Consider the following 20,608-nt stretch of genomic DNA (forward strand, 5'->3'; position numbering starts at 1 on the left):
TGCCAAAACAAAATAATATTGCTTTTTAATAAGCTTTATTTTGCGGTTTTCATCTATCCGCATAAAACCAAACTATTATGCTCGACGATGCACATCCGACATTGCTAACTCTTCCCGTCTTCCTAAAGGTCCGCGTGTGTCTGTCCTAAAATCAGAAACTTGCATTTTAAAAGTTAAAAAGGAAACAATGCGAGTATGGGACGCACACTTTCGTGCAAAGTTGGCGTCAAGTGACTCGAGTCTAAAAGAATGCGTGTACTTACAAGAACATTGTTATCTCTTCTGGTGAAGGCTTAGCAGCTGTTGCATTCGTTTTCGCGCGCGCAACGATGACTTGCGGAGGAAGTAAGAACACAGTCTTACCACCTTTATTTTAACAGCGTGAACACTCGCAGGCTCGCGCTCATGAGGCCTCAAAACCCAAACTCGTGTATTGTGACTGCGCCCACTACCCCAACCTCGTCGCGCCACTTCAGCAAAAAGTCAAAGTAAAATTGCCAGTAAGCACTCAAAAACGACACCACTACAATTATCTGGTAGAATATCACCTGATTTAGTAAAAACCGTGTCAATATGCTTTGGAAAGAAATACAAAATCTTTTTTTGCCCGAAAAACGAAAAATAAACTTTTAAGCTTGGCAACGCTGTATTTTTGCCGAATCTTTAGAAAAGTTTAGCAAAACTTAGACTTTGCTGAATCCCAAAATTGGGTGCCTAATTTTCGATTCGGCGAAGGTTCGGCCCATCACTAGTTTTGAGACAGAATTTTGTCCGGAAACATAGCGTGCAAGGGCAAGTGCCAAGTACCGGAACCGGAGCATCTTCCGCGAGCTGGGCACAACGATCTGGTTGAGGACCCCCTCGCTCTCTTTCCTCAAAACAAACGACCTCTCCCGCCGTCCTGCGGGGCCACACCTCTGTCTTCCACCTCCATTGAGGGGCCATCATTGACGCCATCAGTTAATCGGTTTCCCAAGAGGGATATTGAGGATCTCTTTCCTTTCTTCCCATTGCGACCGCTGAATTAGGCTTGAAGTTGGCCCAGTCAGAATAATTGGGAACCCAGCGTTGCTCTCGCGAGACTGCTGCCGGGCTGCGACGTCACTGAGCGTGTCGGGTGTGGCCTCTTGCAGACAAGCTGGTGTACATCTACACGTCCGGGACGACCGGCCTCCCCAAGGCGGCCATCATCAAGCACAGCAGGTGGGCCCCAACTAGGTCCCGGGAGTTTGAGGCCCCTCTACGCCTTTCGCACAGTGTTTTTTAGCTGCAATCGTATAGAGTGCGACGTAGCTCATTATAAACTGGTCGTCGATTATTGGTCGACTTCAGAGATTGGTCACAACACTGAGCACATTGTGAATTGTCGGAAGAATGTAACGATGCAGCGGGTGCGGAAACAGCTCAATAATAAATGAAAAGCAACAAAAATTTTTTTTTGGTCCCTTGTACCAAACTTTTTTGCTTTAAGGAGTGCTGTAGCATTTACTTGGTCTCGGTAAAAGTAGTACTGTAATGCCAGAACGGTGCTTTGCGGTTTTGTCGAAACCCGGCGCTTTAGCCGCGCTAGTTCTTGTTTGCTCATTCCGCGGGAAATGGGCTTAGTAAGGCCACTGACTATAGAAACGCGAGTTTATTTAATTTTAGTCTAAATCGAGGAATTGCTCACGCCAAAACTTTGATGTTGCACATTTTTTGCCCGGTTGCCGAGTCTTCGTTGGAACGTCATGACTTGCAGCGTCAAGAAAGCAATGGATGCGAGGCTGCAATAAAGGAACTGCCCTTTATTCTCGATGGGAGCGTGGCCCTCGCTTTCGTTTTCACCTACAGGAGTTTTCAAGTATTACTATTGCAGGGTGTGGGCGTAATGGCGCGTGACAACGAAGACGGGGGAAAGGAACACACACTTGCACCAACGAGCCCAGCTCTCTGCATTGTTAGGCTATTACTGAAGGTTGAAGAAAATTAAATCTTTATTTGATTTACTTCCGAACTAACGGAATGAGCTATAATGGTGTTCAATCAGCTCGGAGGAGCCGGAAGCATTACAGACTGTCCGAGTTGCAAAGTGTCAGTCGGATGCCTTTATAACGAATGCCTCTACTACGAAAATAATCGTTTAACGAGCTAAAACCAAGTCCTGGCCGATTTCGTACGCGTTGATCGTGTTCCACGGGACCACCGTGACAAATTCCTATTTTGGAAATGTGTAGGGACGGCCCCGCTAGGCATAAGTGACTGTTTGGGGGCAACGAGTGTGCCCGCGTGGTCCCAGGTACCTGTCGATGGCGTCCGCGGCCAAGTACATGATGCCCGTCCGGGAGGAGGATGTGCTGTACAGCGCCCTGCCCCTGTACCACACGTCCGGGGGCATTCTGGCCGTGGGGCAGGCCCTGCTCTTCGGCAACACCGTGGCCATTCGCCCAAAGTTCTCCGCCTCCCGCTTCTGGGACGACTGCATCAAGTATGACTGCACCGTAAGCCTCGTTTCGCTCACTCGGTGCTTCCGTCTCGGAGCCGGTCGACGCCCGGTTGGCTCGTATTCGGTTGCGCCCAAACTCACTTTTAATTCGTACGTAAGGGCCGTTCCGTTTGACCGAGGGTCGACGAGTTCCGTCGTGAGCTTTGCTCTTGGCCGCTAGCCGTAGCTCGGGCTCCGACTTGCAGTAGAGATGTTGTTACGGTGTTTGTTCGGCCTGTGCTCTTTTGGAACTAGTCTGCATTTGGAGGAAATGTCCGATTTTGTGCCGCAGAAATATTCCGGGTCATTTGCCGAGCACTCGCAAAAGACCGAAAATGAGCCAAATTTGGGTATGTGACAGAATTGAGTAATCTGTATGGAATGCAACAATTTGTGGAGTTTACGTCGTCTAAGGGAGGTTTCAGAGGGAAAGCATTTTCTCCCCGTGGGTCCCAGACAGCAGCGTGAAAAAAGAAGTTTCTTCGAGCTAATATTCCTTTTTTCTCGTTAGAGTGGAAATCGGATTGTACCGCTCTTACGCGACTGCAAAAACATTATATAATCTGCGAGTTGTATAATTTAAAAGTAATGATTACGACTTCGGTGCTGGACCCTGCAGAACAAAAATATGTGGAACTTGTATAATTAGTTCTGAGCTAATAATCTGCTTGACTACGAAGTTAAAATCTCGGAATAAAAGAAAACAAGATTGAAGAGTTGTGCAGTACATTCGCTGGTAGAACTTTATTTTCATCTCAGCTCTTTTTCTCAAAGGGAAAGGTAATTTCTTATTCAGGGCTACAAACCTTAGGAGCTAAGGCGCCATTGGAGGCGTACGCAAACTGCCGGATGCTACGAAAAGGTGGCATCCGGTACACGCAACTTGGCGTTCATTTCGTTCTAAGTGTCGGCATCGAGGTGTTTCTTTTTCGTCAGCATCGTCGAGTGGCACCGAGTCGCGGTCGGCGAGTGTCGTCGGCATCTTGCGTAGTGCTCAAAAGTGGCGACGAGTGCAGCATCCTGAAGTTTTCAACACTGCCGGCACTACGAGGGTCGTGACGGTACCGTCATTCCTTGAGAGCATTTGAACTGCAGAAAGGGCGGAAATAATGAGCAGAGAACGTGCCGAGACTCCTCACCTTTTAAAGTGGTAGCTTTATAGGCTTCTTGCACCTGGCGTCATTTCGGGTTAGACTCGAAGTCAAAACCAGCTTTGTCGTCTGCGTCTGTACAATGTGAGACGTTGCATAAACCGGAGACGCCTGATCAGGGTTCAGCCGTAACACACGTAGCGAAGTCGAGATTGAACTCGTGTCATACGAGACAAAAAAGAATGTGATTCTTGGGCGACGCCTGCCAATGTAATTCGTACTGAATTCGTCGATGGAGCTGTCATACTAGCGGATGTTTTGCCAGTTTTTGGCAGTGGCTGTATGAGCTGAGGGTGTTTGTGGTCCCTGCTGGGTGCAGGTGACCCAGTACATTGGAGAGATCTGCCGCTACCTGCTGGCCCAGCCCACAAGGCCCCAGGAGAGGCAGCACAAGATCCGCATGATGTTCGGCAACGGCCTGCGGCCCCAGATCTGGACCCAGTTCACGGAGAGGTTCAACATTAAAGACATCCGCGAGCTGTACGGCTCTACGGAGGGCAACGCCCACGTCAGTGAGTCCCTCGCTCCTTCCAGGTGGACCCTACCCCTAGTAACCGAGGGGACGTATTGATTCCCGAGGGTGGACAGCTCCTTTTGGAAACCTAGCTTTTTGGTGTACGCAGCTAACTGCTAAATTGTAACACGCCGCTAATTGCTCATCTCGACGTAACTGGTAGGATTTCCCTCGCTTTCACCCGCCCCGGAGAATGGCGCAATGCGCTAGTTCAACGACACATGGTCATTTATTGACTGTTATCGCCACGCGCCGCGACTCCAAAAAGGTTGCGCATACTTCTGCGCCGGCCTTTTAGCGGCGGCAGAGCGCCGCTGGTGGGGCCGATTCAGCTTAGCCACCTCGCAATATGAATCACTAGAGATGATTTAGCGTGTGGGCAACCCGGTCAGACGCCGTGGATCACCGGGTTGCAGTGTTTTTAGAATGCGGCAATTGTATGTGCATAAGTTATGGGTAGTAGCATTATGTCTCGCTGGGGCGAGGAAAGTTTGCCGAGGGTGTTCCTTCATGGAATTCCTCTTCACACGCGAGCGTCGGGAAGGCCTCGACACCACTTTCAATCGTGCCAAAAGTACAACGAGTTGGTTGGGAACTGGGACGAATAAGTTACAGATTTTGCGAATACAAATGCAAGTTTGTTTTGCATTCGCGAGAGGCGATTGTTCCAAAGTCGCTGCGGTCGATCGTTGTTAGCAGTTCTCTTCGGCCGAATCCCGGGGAACTTCGATAAAGTAACGGAGCTGGAAAAGGCGGAAACTTGGGCGAATGTAACTGCGCAACCGCAAGCGGTACCTCGCGACGCTCCGCTCGTGGTAGCTGCGGCTCCGAAAAAAGTGTGGCGTTTTGGAAAGGCGTGCGGCGGTGGAGGCGAATGCCGACGTGTTTCTCTTGGCAGTGAACCTGGACAACAAGGTGGGGTCGGTGGGCTTTGTGTCCCGCATTGCGAGCAACGTGCACCCGGTCAAGCTGATCCGGGTGGACGAAGACACCGGGGAGCCCCTGCGGGACAAGCGCGGTCTCTGCATCCCCTGCGAGCCAGGTACGCCTCTCTCGCCCTCTGCCCTCCCCGGAGTCGCCGAATCCAACCCTCGTCCCACCGCGTCGGCGGAGATTCGGTGGCCGGAGGGCAAGCATGTTGGCATCCTCCTTTCACGAACCGGAGATTGTGGGCTTCTCGACTCGTAAACCCCCACAAAAACCGTCACTCCCATCGCCTTTCGATGGAGCGTAATTGGTCAGCTGTTCGGACCTCTCCCACGGACGTTTTACGTGCATTCCTCTCGGAGTCGGCCGGTCGAGAGCCTCCGTTGGCTCGACTCGACGGTTCCGGCAGATGCTACGATATGTGGCATTTGGGAACTACTCTAGAACCTCGATGTAACAAAGTGACCGGGACTCGCTAATTATTTCGTTTAATCGGGAATTTCGTAAAATTCGGGAAGAACATTTTTTGGGCAGAGGCTGCGCGGGGAATACGAATTTGTTCGTTAAATCGGGAAATTCGTAAAATCGGGTTTCGGAGGTTTAACTGTAGTGCCCGGGCCGGGTCTTGCTCGTAGGCTGCATGGTCCCGAGATAATTTAGCTGCCGTCTTTCTCGCTCGAGTTGTCCTCGGACGCAGTGGGGTGCTGCGTTGTGCAGAGGCACGCCTCGTGCCGTTGTCTTTTGCCGCTGCCTCGAGGAGCCCTCGGAAAGATGTTGCCCGCATTGTTTGCAGACGAGGTGGGCGAGCTGGTCGGCAGGATCGTGCGCGACGACCACATCCACTCCTTCGACGGCTACGCCAACCAGAGCGCGACCAAGAAGAAAGTCTACCACGACGTCTTCAAGAAGGGCGACACCGCCTTTGCCTCCGGTAGGCACCCGACCCCTTGCGACGACTCGTTGCCATGACCCGATACCGTCGAGATCGGTCATAACGAAGTCAACGGGAATCGGAAATCACGTTGCTATATCCGCTATTTCATTATAACCGGTCTCGACACTAATAGGAAAATATTTTTCTGCAGCATTTTCTTTGGCCATTTTTTACGGGGTGTGCTAAGCCGGTAACAAAAATTATGGAAACCAGAACATTAAAAGTTTGTACAAATCTGATTTGGTTTCCGTAATTAAAACCAAACAGTTCATCTTTTGAAATGTGGCCAATGTGGTGGAAGAGGTAGAATTGACGCGACGCAACTTTGAAGAAAATGTTCTAATTGAGAACGCGTGTACTAAGTTTGTCGGTGCAACATCGCCGCGAAGCACCACAAATACATTTTGTGCTGCCACTGCCTTTGCCCCACTATGTCGTATGTGTGCAAGTGCAAGTCTGCAAGATCACTCCAGTGTCCTTTCTAAGCACGATTGTTTTATTTTTTTATTCGGAACAGCACTTTAGGCGTATGCGGATAGAGGATTTTGATGTCTTGTGTGGCTGCATAAGCGATATAATAAACTCAAAACTCGAATTAAGTTTATTGTTCCGTGCTAGAAATGCTTATGAAAGAACATTTTACTAATGCAAGGCCTGTTGCTTGCACACGCACAATGTGCACCGCCGATCTACGTACAGCGTGAATGTTAGTTCCGACAAAGCACATTTCTAACACCACTACATTCTCTTCGTTGGTAGAAAAACAAAATTTTACATGAAAGTAGAAAAAATTATCCGGGCGCATCAAGTAAGCGGGCGAAAGAAGCGACGAAGAGCAATGCTGGGGGAAGCAGGAGAGCCGGCGATTGCATTTCTTGGTGCTACACTTTGTTTTATTGAGTGGGGGGGGACGATTTTGGAAAACATTGTCCATGCATGCGCAGCCCCACGCAGATGCTGGTTCAGAAGTTGCGAGTAGGAAAATGCGCGCTTGAGTGTTGGAGCGAAATAAGCCACGGCCTCCCGAGAAGGGAGATTCTGCTCCCTCGATGCAGTGGGACGCGAGGGATTGAGTTCTCCCACTGTACCCTTTGTACACATCGTGGCTTATCTGCAGCTCATCTTTGGCCCCCAAGTCCATACAAAGAAGCTTCTTCACCCTTCCTTTCTTGTGGCCCTGAAGTTTTGATGCCAATTGCATTCCGATCCAGGCTTCCGGCAGTTGTTTAGAGAAGCGTCGATTCACATCGATTAAAAAGTGCACCAATTAAAGAGCACCTAGCGAAGATGTACTGCCGTACCTTGCAGCGCGAAAAACAAACTTGGTTCTCGTTTCCTGGTCCTGGAAGGTTCCTCCGACGCGCAGATTGTGACGCGTCCATCGTGGAGGTACCCTTCTTGCTGGCTTATCCCCATTCGCATAGTCGCACAATGAACCACCCCCGAATCCGAACGGCGCGCTCGGATGCCCGACCTTTTTAGTCCCCCCTTTCCATCCTTTGCTTATTTGCTCGAAGACGCGAGAGGACGACAGCCTCGCAGAATTTTGGGTTTGGTCGTCCTCCTTTAAGCTGAGACTGCAGCCAAAGCTAGACCGTGCTCCTTGCTTTGAGATGTGCATTTCTAAGCGAGTGCTTGTTCTTCGGCAAAGCGCTTCGAAGCAGCGACCTCGCGCTCTCGTGCTTGTGGCATTGGCTGCAGTCTCAGCTTAAAGGCGAACAAAGTATAGCAGACACTCTTACGTAATTGTGGCCGGTTAGCCACGTTGAGTGCGCTTCTGACATCTGCGCACTGCGGGGAAGCAACATCCAGGAGTGCCGCGGGTATTGCTTCCCCGCAGTGCACAGCTGCTCGGTGAGAAGCACACTCAACGAGGCTAACCTGCCATAATCAACACTTACAAAATCGCAGTTTGTCTCGATGCGAATATAGAATAGCGTATTATTCGGAACTACCATTACAAAATTCAGATACTTTCGCAGCGCCATTTTTGTATTCCTGGGTCACAACAGAATGCAGTCTGAGTAGGCGGCTGCGCTAACCGCAGCTCCGGTTTCTAGTTCAGTCTGCCGCGCCGTTCCTGTAAAGATTTTTGCAACTCTGAAATTTGTGTACGGCATATTTGCTCACAAACACAATTAAAGTGGATTCCCGTCTCCCGATGCCTTTGTACAGAAGTATATTTTTTTTAACAAAACTAAGCTCCAATGAATGCCAATCTTTTGTGAATTTGATGCAAGTGTTCTTCGATGAATGCCAGCCTCATTACAGAAAAAGAAAAGAAAACAAAAATGTCTGAGAAACTATCTTTTTAATTTTTGCAGAAATAAGTTTGCTCCCGAAATCCTGGAATTGTAGCCAAGTGGTAGTGACGGTGGCGTTTGGGCTTATGGTTTGGTCGTGCGATTTTCGTTTGCAGGGGACCTGTTGGTGATGGACGAGTTTGGGTACCTGTTCTTCAAGGACCGGACTGGGGACACGTTCCGCTGGAAGGGGGAGAATGTGTCCACCTCGGAGGTGGAGGGGGTCCTGGCCCGCATCGCGGGGCTCACCGACTGCGCCGTCTACGGGGTCGAAATCCCAGGTCGGGCTCACCGCTTCGGTCGCCGACAAAAATTGAGTGGAAAAGATGCTCCCGTCGGGTCATTTCTCCAGTTTTATTGAAATGAAAAAATATGTCTTTGGCAAGGCACGTTTATTAGAGTGTGGGGCACGGGATTCGGTGAACATGGTTGACTTTGCCCGACATCTAATGTTTCGCCGGTGCTTGGGACAGGTCTTTCTGCCAAACGTCGGTCATCGAGTAATGGGGGCTCGAATTGAGCTAGTCGGTGCATGATACTAGGAAAGGGCCATCTCGAACTAAGCGGACGAGAACGTGAAAAAAAAAGTTAGAAAAGTAGAAAAACAGAGATACCAGCAGTGCCTCTTTTTCTACCTGTTTTTTCACGTTTTCATCTCCCGAGTTTAGGACGGCCCTATCCTGGTATATCGAGTCTTCCGCGAGGTCCCTCTGCGACGCCGTTCCCAGCACATTACTCTCCCGATTCGCATCCGAGCTGCGATTCTTGGAGCCAACGCTGAGGAGATGATGATGTCGTTCGACTTCCAGCTGCTGCTGGGACCTCCACGGACCAAAAGGTTTCACCGAAGAAAACTTTACGTTGCGTTGGGTACAAATTGTGGCAGGAGGGCCTCGTTGGAATGTGCGGGAGGGTGGCTACGTGCCGCCAGGGCCGTAACCAGGGGGGGGGATAGGGGGTTCTGACCCCCCCCGAAATTTTTTTCTGGGTACGGCCCTGGTCGGTGCACTTGCAGCCAGCCGATTTTAATCTCCACCTCTGCGCACGCGCAGTGGCGCCGGTCGGCTACCGGATACCAAACCGGGACCGGTTCTCCGGTTTGCTGCAACTCTCCATTATATACCACCGATGCACATGATTCATAGGCGAAAATAAGACAATAGACACTTTCAAAATGGCCGCCGTTGTCCCCGAAAACCCCCCCCGAAATTTTTTTCTGGGTACGGCCCTGCGTGCCGCACTACGTTTTCCAGTAATTGCGAGCGAAAGAGCAGCTGTGAGGGCGAGTGCAGCGCATCGGACAAAGGTGTCGTTTGAAAGGACTCCGCTTGCAGTTACGGCGAGAGGGAGGGACACTCAAAACGTCGACCATGATCGAGAGCGTGTTCCCTCGGCTTCCAGGTTCGGAAGGAAAGGCCGGAATGGCCGCCATCTGCGATCCGGACAAGAAGACGGACCTGAAGGTCTTCCTGAAGGAGGCCAGGAACGTCCTGCCGGCCTACGCAGTTCCCCTCTTCGTCCGTGTTGTGGCAGACCTGGAGGCCACGGGTGAGGGCTCCCCCGCGCTCCTAATTGAAGAGCGCCTCGAGAAACTTCTTTCCCACTAATCTAAAGGGACCATGAAATGACCTTTTTACTTTTGCCAAATAACTTTCATATTGAACCTCCAATGTTCACCGATATCTGAACAGGCATCCGTTTTCGCTTCGGTTGATTAACTTCTACACGAGAAATTATTGATATATTCAGTTTTTCGTCCTTTCCAACTCACCGCAAAACAAGCTGCGGCGTAATTTTGACGGTCGTAACATGCCATGGCACCGGGCAGTAGGCGAATGGGAGCGTTAACGGCGAGCTGGCGGTGTGCCGGTAGGTTTTACCACGGGGTCTCACTGCGCCAATGGCGCCGATGCCATCGGCACATTTTCTGAATCGGCGCATCTCATCAGCGCGATAACCATGGACACATTGCAGCTGAGCGAAATTTAATTAGATATGTTGCACTGCAGTGACAGCATGGGACTGGTCTCAAACGTTGGTACGAAGAGCAGCAGGTCATCGGCACAACAGCCGCTTCTCCGCCGCCGTCAGCCGTTTTCGTGATATCTCTAAAATGAAGGGAACGCACTGTCACTCACTGGCGTAGCAGGAAATGCACAGGGTTTTCTATGGGCTCAAGCTTTATTAACTTTTTATTTTGTCAGGATAGGCCCGCTAGGCAGAGGGGATGAAAAAAAGAAAAATATGCAGTACGCCATCTTGGACGATCGCGACTTTAAAACACGACTTTACCGATAAAACAAATCTCGACATACGCCTTTTCTACGATTGCAAAAGACAATGTAATCTTAGCGGAGATATAGCAACGTAGAAATTAATTTCATGATCACATAGACGTCGCGAGAGTTCAGGAGTGCTAACACTAATCACTTTTCTCGGGTGATGAAAACGCGTCAAAATTCGCATCCTTCATGCACGCCTTTAAATACAGTTCGCACCAGTAATATCTTGAACTTGATCACACGCGTGGAATGCACAAAATAAGAAATTCGGGCGATGTTCGAGGAGACAAATGCTAAGAAAGCAGCACCGTAGTCAAAGTAAACAGGTGACGGCACGAGTGTTTCTGCTGTCTCAAGGGTGCCGCCACAACACCACCGCACGAGTAGATAGATCTTTCCTTTTAGGGCTTGCTGGGTTATCGCGACGAGAATTCAGTCAAGGATAGCGCTCAATGCTGAACAATGAGCTTCCACCACGCCAACGATGTCAACAATCACCACCGACGCCATGCTTTTCAGCAGAGAGCAGGAACAGCGCAGGCGCAGTCTTATATTTCTCTTGCTTTTACCACACGACAGATGGTGCATAGCTCCGAGCATTATAAAATTCAGCAATTTCCGTCGCATCGCTAATTATTTAACAAACTGTGGATCAGAATACTATTTAACTAAATTTTTAAGAAACATTCGCCGGAAATTTATTGTTTATGATCGCGGTGCTGGTGAGGTTGGCTCTGATCCAATGGGCGACAGGGATTGACATGCCGTGGCTCCGCGGATGCATCGCTGTGAAAGGGCAGAGCTTTCGAAGGAAACAAGGTATAAAAGAGTCTGTTTTTCTTTTAAAAGTTCTATAGCGAAAATATTGTTTTGGCTATCTATTTTTGTGTTTTGGTTTTCTTTTCACGCCCTTTACGACGTGCGGCGGATGAAATTCGATTTCAAAATCGTTTAATGATCCCTTTAAGTCGGGAGGCGAGAAAAATAAGTTTGTTTCCTCCTGGGCTACCGTACTTGGCTGGTCTACAACTTGAAAGCAAAAAAATCTGCCCGACTTACTGCTTGCACCCTCTTTCGTTTCACAAATGGCCCGAAAAGGTACAATATTAAAACGAGATCCTCTGGCCGTGCCTAATCTAAGATAAAATTACTCAAAAACCTCCGCTCTATGACCCGTCATACCTTTTACTCTGCCATTTCATAATCTAGGAGCTCCAAGGTACTAAGACCTTTGGGGGGAGCTGCGAAAAAGCGGCGAGGGAAGTGCTTGGAGTACGTGCAACCAAAAAAGGTGGCACAGAGAACTGCACGTGCCAGCCGACAATATATCTGCATAAAAAGAGATTAACTTTATCGACATTTAGCGATCCCTTACGCCACCAATTGGGTGTTCGTTAGAATTTTTTTTTTTTCTTTCTTGATGGGGCTATTTTTTTCTATGCTAAATGGTAAGTTGTTAGTCTGTGCTTGTCTCCCATACTTCTCAGTTTGCATCTTGTTGAGTGCCATATTTAATTTTCCAAGATCTCTTTCACAATGGTGATGTTGACCCTGAAATGGTGAACAAATTTGGCTCCTTATTACTCATTTGAGGATCCCGGAGAATTTCCCCGACTAAACCGGCAGGCTTTGTCTGTTCCAGAAGCTCGATCGAATTGAATTGCTCGATGTAAGCGTGACTTTCAATACGTCCATTCATTTTTTTCAGGGACCTACAAAATTAAAAAGGTGGACTTGCAGAAGCAAGAATTTGACATCCACAAGATCAAGGACCCGGTCTACTTCCTAGACTCCACGGCCAACGAGTACGTCCTTCTAGATGAGAAGCTCTACGACAAGATTGTAAAGGGAGAGGCGAGGGTATGAATCTCAATGCGGCGGTGTGCAAAGGACTTGTGCGTCCATCGCCGTGCACGGAGGGGCGGAGAGTGCAAGAACGTTGGCCAGCCTCGGATTTCGCAGCCAGCCAGGGCCTGTCCCGCCGAGACCTCCGGGGGCTTCCCACATTCCACGGGGCGTGCTGCGCCTCGAGAGGTGGCCTGTTCCTCGGGCTTCCCTGCGCCATTTCTCCGCCACCGTGAAATTTCTCGGCCGATTGGCGTTCGACCCGAAGGCATTTACGGCATTTTTCCTGGAAAGGTCTTGGATGGCCCGAGGAACATTGTTACGGCAATGTTTTGCAAAGGGATCAAACAGTTAATGTATCTGTCGCGTCTCAAAGCCTGTTTTATACGATTGTTGGCCACGATGCAATATTTTTTACGCCGGAGAGCCTCGGAAGACGTCCACGGACGTGTTATGACGTGGTGCTGAGAGTTAAATTTTTACGATAAAAGAAGGAATATTTTACGGTTCATTTATCGAGGAACTAGCGATGTAAACAGTGTACATAATAATAACCTTCTGCCTAAGATTCCTGGATTAAGCTGCTGTGATAAATCCTCCGGGTAACTCAACGAGACGGCACATCCAGTGCTGGCGTACTTATAGAAAGAATAAATGGCTGCAAATGGTGTTCCTGGCTCGTGACTCGATCCCTTTTATTTTGGTAGTTGTTGGAGACTTTTACTATACAAGGTAACTAATGTATGTGTATACCTAGTTGGGTAATTACTGCGCTGCAAGTAAAAAAGGCCCGAAAGGCAGATTTAGCACTGTCGGCTTCATTGTACCTTTTGCGACCTCTTCCCCATCTGACCACCGAGACTTAATAATATGCTTCGTGGTACTACACTGCAATCCATTTATAACAATACCAGATATAATGATTGTCACGGTTCGGCCGGAGACGTTGCGAATGCGATAGAGGCGATGCCGAAAACGAATAATTTACAACCCATTATATTTACAAAAACAAGACGAAGATATAACGGAAAGCATGGGAGTATATATACAGTAAAAGGGGAAATAATACACACACTGTTAAGCACATCTACAGTTCCAAGAAATGAAGCTGTTCTGAGCAGGCCTTACAGTTTAAGTTCGTTGCGTCGACGAACCGAAGCGACTTGCCCAAGGCAGCGAAGGCCCTTGTACCCTAGGCACCTGAAGGGGAGTGTGGAACTCTTGCCGCGACAGCTTGTGCACAGCAAGGGTCGGGCGCGTCCTGGAGCGTAGCCATGGACCCCATCCGCCGCTTCCTCCCGGTCTCAGTCTTCGATTACAACTCTCACGCCGTCCTCTTCTTTTTCTTCCCCTCCAAAAATCGTTGTCTCACGTGGCATCATCTTCTTTCTTCTTGCCCCTTCAACTTCCTTTTATGTCATGCCTTAGAATCATGACATTACCCCCCGCAAACAAGAATTTCATAACATGAAGTTCTTTCTTAAAATCTTCATCTACAGAAGGTGCTGTCCTGCGGTAGTTGACCACCGAGCACAATGGCTATCCTCCACAGCTGCACTTTCACAGCACAAGCTTCTTGAAGAGTTTCCATCCACAAATCATTGCGTCCAATCACAATCGTTCAGGAAACACAGCGTGAAAAATAAAGCGCAATCAAGTGACGCAAAATATCGAAGTTCCGACATTCCTAAACATCCTCAACTATTTAAACTTTTTTGTATCTGCCTTTGGAACCTCCGAAGATGTAATTGTTGACTCACTGATATGCAGCAGCTGCATCATCTTCCCAAATTCCCACAAATAACCAAACTGAAATTCTGGCTCTTCACAAGCATTGCGCAGTACTTTATGCATATAAAGACTCGTAGATACGTTTAACTTACTTTTCTTATCTTCAAAACAAAATCGTAGTTAATTTTTTTTTGAACATGCACTCCCCCATGTATAAAAGTCCCCCCTATTTTGAACACTTGAAAAGCGACATAATTGAATACACAAAACTTTTCGAACCTTCAAACCATAATCACTGAGCGCTACGATCATTTCAAAACTGAATACTTCCGTACAGAACAAAAATCACCGAACGAAGGAGCACATTTCCGAAAATCTGACTACCACGTGCCGAAAATAACACAAAGTAATTATTTTCCAAAGTTCAACCTCCTTTCATACTGCACTTTTTTTTTGTACAAGCCACGAATACAAAAATACCCCTCCTCGTGACGAAAGCACTTCAAAATTGCCAAGCAGAATCTACACATACAAAACAGATATGCTTACAAACAGTAGCATTGACGCTTGCAAAAAAGAAAAAGACCCAGTCCAATTGTTTCAGCCAGGAATGCAATCAAATCATAGTGCTCGGCTACCCTCCCAGTCTTGGCCTTTTGCCCGTCCAGTCCACCAAAACGCTCGATAGCACCTCAGGATAACAAATTAACTTAGTGCGGTCAATCGCGATAGGGTAGATCGCAATTTCAACGTCAGCAGAGCGCACGCCTGGCTTCTTGTTTGTCATTTTTATTCCGTGGCGGACACTGTGACCCTTCACTTGCGCGCCAATTCGTGGCCTTCTAAGCTTACCATTGCACTGCCCTAGCAGCGTCTTTTGAGCGTTCAACCGGCGTCTCCACTGAGCACTGCGGTGAACCAGCCGTGCCAGATGTTTTCTCCTCTTTACTTTCTGACCAGCAGAAGTAGCCCTCCGTACTTTAGCACTCCCTGTGCTTTGCTGGGCCTTCTTCAGTACGACCATGGGCCGCATCATCACCTCAGCATCTTCTCCACTTGCAAGGGTTGAAGCTGCAGCTTCCTCACCAGCTCTTAAATGGGAATGCGAGTCTCCGAAGGACGCTCTCGTACTTTTCATCTTGTCGGTTTCTGCGACAAGCGGACAAGCTTCGTCAGAATTTCCCGTAAGCTCCGCAGCTTTCCTCCTTTGTAGACCTTCTCTCTGGAGTGAGGCCTCATCCTTCCACATCTCTGCACCATTTTGTGCCTCCTCTGCAGCTTCCAGCAGCGCTATCATTTCCTCCAGGCGGTTGCATTCCGTCTTTATGCGTGCCATTTCCGTGGCGCTTTCTTCTCTCCAGTCTTGTTCCTTTCCCGAGGCAAAACGTCCCCGCTGGCCTTCTTTTTCTAGCAACTCTTGCCACTTTTGCTCTTCTCTCAGGTCAGCCTTTTCTGCCTCGAGCAAATCGTTCAACCATTCTTTCAGTGCGATCCCTTCTAGTCGTACAGCGTTTCCAATCTCTTGCACCTTACGCAGATCCATCTCAACACCTTGCACTACGAGCGTTATTTTGAAGGAACTTCCATGGCCCTGAAATAATGAGACTGGGTCCTCACTACCGGCACATGTTTTACGTAGTGATGACTCGCTCTAAATTACACTTCTGTGTACCGGCATATCTCTATCAACATTCGCGCATCTCGGACTTCGTAATATCAGGATGTTAGAAGTATCCTGGCAGGCTCGCCATTGTCACGGTTCGGCCGGAGACGTTGCGAATGCGATAGAGGCGATGCCGAAAACGAATAATTTACAACCCATTATATTTACAAAAACAAGACGAAGATATAACGGAAAGCATGGGAGTATATATACAGTAAAAGGGGAAATAATACACACACTGTTAAGCACATCTACAGTTCCAAGAAATGAAGCTGTTCTGAGCAGGCCTTACAGTTTAAGTTCGTTGCGTCGACGAACCGAAGCGACTTGCCCAAGGCAGCGAAGGCCCTTGTACCCTAGGCACCTGAAGGGGAGTGTGGAACTCTTGCCGCGACAGCTTGTGCACAGCAAGGGTCGGGCGCGTCCTGGAGCGTAGCCATGGACCCCATCCGCCGCTTCCTCCCGGTCTCAGTCTTCGATTACAACTCTCACGCCGTCCTCTTCTTTTTCTTCCCCTCCAAAAATCGTTGTCTCACGTGGCATCATCTTCTTTCTTCTTGCCCCTTCAACTTCCTTTTATGTCATGCCTTAGAATCATGACAATGATGTACTGCTTATAACGATCAGTTTCTAGACTAGAAACGCTCAGTTTCTAATCTATAGAACAATGTTAATTGGTTATAACGATAGAATTTTCGGGTTTTATCATGAATATAATTGTGGATTGCACTGTATAATCTTTGACTATTGGAAACTCCAGCAACCTAAATGGGGCGCATTAATTGTCCCAAATGGCAAACGAAATGAGGTCCGTCATTGGTCAGCATGACCTTAGATTTCTTGCATTGCAACATAGAATCGATGTTCGATATGAGCTTCAAGCGCTTTTTGGACGACAAGAACCTTCTCTCAGTCAGTGCACAAGAGTGATACGGTGGCAGTATACACTTGACTCCTGTGGACAATGTTATTTTTGGTCTCTCTATTCGTACATTTGACAGAAGCTAAACTTTCGATTGATTTTGGGGGTACTAAATTTTGCGAGGTGAAAAAACTAAAGATCCCCAAGAACCTTCATAGGGTGGAAAGCTACTGTAAAAGAACTACTAAGTAGCATTCAACATAGTAACCCTGAAGCAAGAAAAAGGGACAAACACGAAACTCCAAACACAGCTGAAACTTGATTGATTACATCAGTCTTAATTAAGCTAGCTTGCCTACTCTCCACCTTTAGTTCTAGAAATTATTGTCCTGTGGGAGGTCGTCAAAATGAGGATATATTTCTCCATGGGTTTGCTCGATGCGCTTTGAACGTAGTCCTCAAGTTAACGTTTAAAGAAAACGATGCATGCCCCAACAGGTTGGTGAATTTTTTTGTAGCGTGAGCTACACTGGCCAAGGTTGAGCAGTTTCATGTGGCTCATGGAGAGCCGTGCTGCGCATGCGCGAGGAGCAGTGATGTCATACGGCACACAGCCGACGCGCTAAAGCCACCGCCGCCGCCGCGCGCACCTCGCCGGTCTGCGCATTCCAGAGGAGTGACGTCATAGCTGCGGCAGACGCACTGGCGCCGCTGCGTGCCCAGCTGTGCGCCTGCGTTGCACAGTAGCCAAGTCTGACGCTGCACCGGAGCTGCTTGAGAGCGCCTCTCATTTTCTTTTTAGTCAAGTGCAAGGGATTTTAGGGTGCAAACTACTTTGCCTAACAAGCCCATAAAAGAAGTAAAGCTCCATTGTGACGCTTCCTCCAAGGCAGAGGACAGAGACATGGCAACCACTTTTGATCGGGCCACTTCGCTCCGGTTGGACCGCGTCCGCACGAATACAAGTCTTCAGGGGAAGTTCTTTTGCAAGTGAAAGCGCGATTGTAGCAGTTACGTCGAGAAGTCTGAGGAGCATGAAGCTGACATGCAACCCGACCACACTTCGTTGCGAAATGTCGGCCAAGGCATGCAGTTGAGGTGTTCAGGTAGGTGTGACTTGTGGTTTTTTTTAGATATTATTGGCTAGGGAACCCACGCAGAATTATGTGTGATCCTACGAATGTGCGGTTGTATGAAGTTAAAATGGACACTAAAAGAAGCAAAGTCTGAATATTGTTTGCACGTAATTGTTGTTTTGCCCGACTCGTTAACACAACCAATCTTTCGCGAGAGGCAGGCAACTCGAAAAATGTAGGTATTCTCATAAATCTGTCTGGCAGGAGTGAAAATGGAATTTCACAACCATCAACACGCTATAGTGATCCCATTTCATAATGTCGGTGATGACATGCATATTGGTGACATTTTAAAACCATGTGTGAACTAATATTATTGTTGACTAACAAATAAAAAATTCCGAGGACACCTAAGCACTTGTTAGTTGTGAATGCGAAAGCATGAATGTCGTTCCTCCGCTCCCTTAGTTCGTCTGCGCCGTACTGGCGTAGACGGCCATGTTTCGCTACTGCCGCCGACATGGATGCCTGGCGCCGAGAGGAGCAGAAGCGGCCGCAGCAGCCTCCCCCCTCCCCTGCCGCTAATGTCCGACACGACAGCGGTGGCCGAGCGCGCGCTCTTGTGAAGCAGCCGCCAATGGCTATCTAGGAGCCGTTTCGCTCAGCCGTTGGGAGAATGGGGATTTCTTTCTCGGTTACAGGCACCACTGGCTCCGCTCCATGGGATAGTTAATGCTTTTGCATTAGAAAATGGGGTTTCTAAGTGTTCATTAAGTTTTTCTTTTGCCGAGCCATCTTTTGTGGCTATTCTCGTTTTATAAATCGGGTCTCTTGCAAGTTTCACATGAGAACACAATTTGCATGGGTCATGCCTGTTTTTTTGTCTTGGGGATGAAAAGAATTTCACATTCTGTTTATTACTTTTATTGTGGCATCGTTAAACTGCAAATATTTAATTGGTCTTAATGAAGAAGTATGTGGAGCTACATTGCCTATGAGAACCAAGCAGCAAAAAAGATCTTCCTTTGGAGGTCCTTGGCATAGATCCCAGCTGCCATAACTTCAGTCACCTCACTGCGGTGCCCTCTCACTGAAATGGTCAACGATTCACACAAAGCCTGCAGAGAGAAGAATGCTGTCTAAAAAGATTAATAACCTGTCCCAAAGTGACCAGCAGATGGAAGGAAACGAACACTGAAGTTAAACTTAGGGAAGAAAACGAGAAGGGACGGACAAACGAGTTTAATTGTCCCTAACAACCCGCTCCTGTCTGAACACTGAAGGCATTCGTTTCCTTCATGCTTTCGTTGTTCATGGTATGGTGCCTGGAATGCTTATCCGACTGGCGTGTTTACTCCGGCCTAAAATGTGGTCCCTCAATTTTCGCCCAATGACGGCGTAAGTGTTTTTCTCGGCCGAGATTCTGGCAAAGGCAGTGTCGGCAGCTTGTGGTGAATCAGATGGCCGTTCTGCTGCAGCATGGTGCGTACGAGAGCGGATGGGACCCGCAGTGAGCTGTGCCGCGCACAGTTTTGGGAAGCTGTGCTGGTTCTCGAAGGAAGGAAGTTCCCTCGTACTACACATTCATTTATTGCATACAAAAGTTGTCGGAGCAAACGCGCACCACTGTCTACGACTGCCTGAGCAGTCCCGGAAACCAGTAGAGGTATTCGCCGGGCGCTTGGGTGTCGATCCACACCAAGCCCTCCTTGAGTAGGTCCTCGAGGGCCTTCCTGGCCCTGTCCTCGTCCCAAGACAGGTCCCTGACCAGAGAGCCCAGGGACGCGTAGCCAGTCGCGCTGGCCTGTCTGATGAGCGTCGTGTGGTCCAGGCTCAACTCCGTGGGCACCGACTGGACCAGGTAGCGGGCGCCGACGGCGATGAGGCGGAAGCCTTTGCCTAGCGTGCCGAGCTTCTCGATGGCCCGGAGCAGGTCGTCCTGGCTGATTTCCTCCTGGCGCGCCAGACTGCCGCGGGACCGGGCCACCCGGTCCCGGAGCTCCTCGAGGCTCATGAGGCCGCCGTTGCGGTGACTCGTGGCCAGGCACACCTCGACCACCTGGACGCCGAGCTCGTAGTAGAAGTCTCCCACGCCCAGCATGTCTGCCCAGAAGCCCTTGCTGGACGCGAGCGGGTCGACGCCCGCTGTGGCGCACATCTCCTGGAACTGGCGTCGGAAGTGCGGGTTCTTGCGGATCTCGTTCTTGTGCTTGGACGCGAAGGCCTGCAACTTGGTCCGGAAGGCGTCCATCTGCCGTGTCATCTGCTGCAGCTGTTCTTCGGCCAGTTCAGAGCCCTTGTCTTTGAACCTCGCCTGCGTCAGCTGTTGTTTCTGGATGGCTCCGACGCCGCCCACCCGTCGCCGCATTCTGACCGGTGTAGCGAGCGAAACAGCTCTGGCAGTGTGCGGTAGAAGTTAATTCAAAGACAGCTGCTCCAAGCAAAGCCGCAAGTCGCTCATGTCCAAGACCAAGACTCGGTGAAGACAACCAGGTCCCTGCCGTCCGTACTTCACGACGACTAGCGAAAACGCAAGACCGCGCACAGGGCACCACAGGTCATAACCAAAGGGATCGCATAAGGGTACTGTCACCTGCTGTCACCCACACCGAACACGCCACACCCTAAAGTGTGCCTCGACTGATGCAAATTAATTTTGGACGAATGAGCCCAACAGATGGCCAGACAAGACAACCGAACGCTACGCAGCACGCGCTACGCACGCTTGTCCTGCGCGTGTCGCTTGTCGGCGTAAGCCGCCACTAGTGGCCACTAGGGGACTAGGGCCACTAGCTTCCACCCGATTCAAGGTTCAGAAATCACGAAATCAGGCGCAAAATCCACTCATTCGTCTATTCT

General features: G+C 49.2%; 2 protein-coding genes across 2 annotated transcripts in view; one reads left to right on the forward strand and one right to left on the reverse strand.

Moving 5' to 3' along the window:
* Positions 1-13,087, forward strand: part of LOC8028477 (long-chain fatty acid transport protein 4) — a 72,698-nt gene extending 59,611 nt beyond the window's left edge. The window contains 8 exon segments of the mRNA XM_029989668.4: positions 1,134-1,203; positions 2,276-2,477; positions 3,932-4,124; positions 5,025-5,168; positions 5,847-5,984; positions 8,407-8,571; positions 9,692-9,838; positions 12,281-13,087. Of these exon segments, the coding sequence (XP_029845528.2) occupies positions 1,134-1,203; positions 2,276-2,477; positions 3,932-4,124; positions 5,025-5,168; positions 5,847-5,984; positions 8,407-8,571; positions 9,692-9,838; positions 12,281-12,438 (1,217 nt within the window). The 3' untranslated portion in view covers positions 12,439-13,087.
* A 6,233-nt stretch (positions 13,088-19,320) lies between these two features.
* Positions 19,321-20,117, reverse strand: LOC8028476 (vacuolar-sorting protein SNF8). Its single transcript, XM_002399504.5, has one exon. The coding sequence runs from the start codon at positions 20,115-20,117 to the stop codon at positions 19,380-19,382; it is 738 nt and encodes a 245-aa protein (XP_002399546.1). The 3' UTR covers positions 19,321-19,379.
* Between the last annotated feature and the right edge of the window lie 491 nt (positions 20,118-20,608).

Source organism: Ixodes scapularis, unplaced genomic scaffold (genome assembly GCF_016920785.2).
Source record: "Ixodes scapularis isolate PalLabHiFi unplaced genomic scaffold, ASM1692078v2 PGA_scaffold3__209_contigs__length_174095766, whole genome shotgun sequence".
Taxonomy (NCBI): Eukaryota; Metazoa; Arthropoda; class Arachnida; order Ixodida; family Ixodidae; genus Ixodes; species Ixodes scapularis.